General features: G+C 49.1%; 1 protein-coding gene across 1 annotated transcript; it reads right to left on the bottom strand.

Moving 5' to 3' along the window:
* Positions 1–1211: 1211 nt before the first annotated feature.
* GLOTRDRAFT_94730 (uncharacterized protein) lies at positions 1212–2220 on the bottom strand (the record flags this gene model as incomplete). Its single annotated transcript, XM_007869637.1, has 5 exons — positions 1212–1297; positions 1338–1507; positions 1609–1772; positions 1809–1958; positions 1987–2220. 5 exons carry the CDS (start codon positions 2218–2220, stop codon positions 1212–1214), a joined length of 804 nt encoding a protein of 267 aa, XP_007867828.1.
* Between the last annotated feature and the right edge of the window lie 620 nt (positions 2221–2840).

Genomic DNA, 2840 nt, shown 5'->3' with positions numbered 1-2840 from the left:
GACACTTCTATCGAGGGGCATCGTCCTCATGCCCACCCTCCAGCACTCACTCCCCCTCATTTCCGTCAAGATACCGAAGGTGCGGACGCATACGAGTCACCATAAGGTCAGCATCAGTCAGCAAACGGCCGGAGGTAATTAACACGTGACCGGCATGTCGCACGGAGTGATGGGACCACTTGGGTCAGGTGGCGGAGCGTCGAGGCGACCTATAGGGGCTGGAAAGAGCAAGTGGGAGCGCAAGAGAGTCGTATGGTGTATGGTATAGCAGAGGAAAGTGCTGAGCAATCCTGTGGGTAGCGGTGTTTATTTGTTATTTATCTCCGGATGGTCGCAAAGCCATTCCTGTAGTATAAATTGTACAAAGTAGCGTACAGAAAAACAAGTTTCGACTTCACCATCTCAGAGAATTAGTGTTACGATCTCAGCGACCCGAGAAGTTCGAAAGCGTCGAACTTAGCGACTTATAACCGATCCTAGCTTTGCCAATAGGCCTGACTCGTCGAGAGAAATATCTCCGCCATCGATTTAACTAGTTCCGGTGAGGTTCACATAGCAAAACAAAATTGAGCAACTCTTTCTAGTGTCTTCTACTCCCGTGAGCCCGAACCTACACTCGGTTCCGTGGTTTGCGACTTTGCTTGCGCCGTTTCGGAGATAAATACTCCGGAGCGTCCATTAGTGTTTGTTTCAGGCGTCAAGGTTTTGTTTTATTTTTCTAGGTCTTCCTACGGACTACCCTACGTCGTCTTACTCCTCCTTTCCCCCTCGAACTATTAAATACCCTTCAGTTGTCTCGGACCGCCTTCACCCATATCACGGGGTTTAGGTTTATTTCTTTTGGTCCTTGGTGATTGTTGTGTGTCAGTGCTTATCAGCGTGTCTGGACATTTGCTATGCCTAAAAATGGCCTTGAATGCGAGTCAATGCATACAATCAGTATTCTATAAATTTATCATATTTTGTTGAGGCTCTATATGGTGGCATGCACCGCCACTGTTGAGGACAATGTGCGCGGCTGTCACAACTGGCTGGGTGATTCAGTGCTGGGGACGCTGGCTTCTCCGGTATCGTTCATTATGAGGACAGTAAGCGGTCCCGTTGGCAATGAGGTGCCCATATTAGTGATTTTATTGGGGCTTCCATCGTGCCTAGAGACAAGTGAGTACGGGATGTTGGGGCAAGTGTTACCTGGGTCCACGGCTTGTCCGTTACAAAGTATGGGAGCATATTCTCAGGCCGGCGAGCATCGAGTCATTTGCATTCTTGACGGAATATAGGACATTCCCAGTCCCAGCTGGCATGATCATGAGTGTGGCAGTTAGTGCAGTACCTACCGTCAGAGTTGCATGTAGCTGTCCTGTGGTTGCCGCCACAGGTTCCACGCATGTCAATGGGCAGTTGCGAGTGATATGACCATATCACTGGCATTTCACGCATCGGGTGGGCTTGGGAGTGTCGCGTCTGGCTTTGACCCATTTCTGGCAGATGACTAAGCCTTTGTTGACTGCGGCATTGGTGAAATGGGGCTGTTGGAAGTATAGTATGGCATGGGCGACTCTTTGGTGGGGGTGTCGCTTGTGAATTGGGCATATCCATTGGGCTCACGTGATTGACCTGGATGGGTACCCAATGAGTTCTTCCACTTCGCATAGGTCCTCAGGGCAGCTGGGGTTGAATTGGACAGGTACAAATTCTGCAACAACAGGGTATGGCTGAGGGTTGTGGATGATGGCATGGGCATGGAATCGCTCTTTGAATGCATCTGTGTTCTGTTGGATGAGGTCAGCGCCTTCGCGGGTACGTACCTCATAGAGGATGCTGCCAGTCGTCAGCTTGGTAGCGGCAGATATGTTGCAGGTGCATTGATTGTCGGGACAGAGGTCACGTATGACTTCATTCACTTTGTCGCAGAGAGTCTTATCTGCCAGTTTGACGAGATCCACGCGTGTTGGGGTCTTCAATGTCGATCAGTATCTGTCTCACCTTGATTTCGGCCTGTGCTCGGGCTTGAGTGATTGCAGGGGATGGTGTAGCTTCTTGAGTGGCAGGTCCGTGGTTGGTGACTGTGTTGCGGTATGTGGTGGATGCTGCATTAGCTGGGGTCATTGGGTGTACCTTGGATGTTAGCTTCTCCAGGGTTTCATCAATCTTTGTTAAGGCTGCATGTTTGAGGGCTTTGAATCTCCATCCCACAGTGTCGCAGACTGCTTTAGTCATTTCTGAGGTTTCTTCGTCCTTTAGGAGGTATGTGATGGCCTATACGGTCTCTTTGCAAGGGTTGCCGGTGTCTTTCAGTGCATCAAGGAGGATGCTTGATAGCCTCCCTAACCAGATTCCTTTGGTGTCAGTAACGTAGTTTGATTGAATGAGATATGACCGGGCTGTGTTGGGATCCTGGATGTTACTAGTCAGAGCCCATAGATCTGGCGCTGAGGTGCTGCGAAGGTTACATGGCAGAGGTGCTTCTGAGGTCTTCTTCAGTAGGGAGGATGCTATCTTGCCAGCTCTCCTCAACATACCTGGATTATTGAATTATGTATATTATGTAGTCTAGTAGTGATAGAGAGAAAAACGAGCCCAATGTTCGAGTGAGAGAAGTAGAGAGCCACCCAGAGAAGAAAATAGCTAGGAAATACTCTATGTCGACGCCTTGCCTTAGGGCCCCAAAAGGGTGCCAGCTGGTGTGGAGTCAAGAAGAGTCCAGTTTGTAGGGTTGTAGTTGAGATTTTGTAACAATTTTCAGGGTTGTAGTCACCATTTTGTGACATTTTGTAGGTTTGTGATGGGCGCTTTGGGGGACTTTGAACCACTTGTAGGGATTTGTATGAATTTGTGAA

The sequence above is a fragment of the Gloeophyllum trabeum genome, assembly GCF_000344685.1.
Source record: "Gloeophyllum trabeum ATCC 11539 unplaced genomic scaffold GLOTRscaffold_00010, whole genome shotgun sequence".
NCBI lineage: Eukaryota > Fungi > Basidiomycota > Agaricomycetes > Gloeophyllales > Gloeophyllaceae > Gloeophyllum > Gloeophyllum trabeum.
The sequence above is the reverse complement of the archived record's forward strand: the minus strand, read 5'-3'. Positions and strand labels throughout refer to the sequence as shown.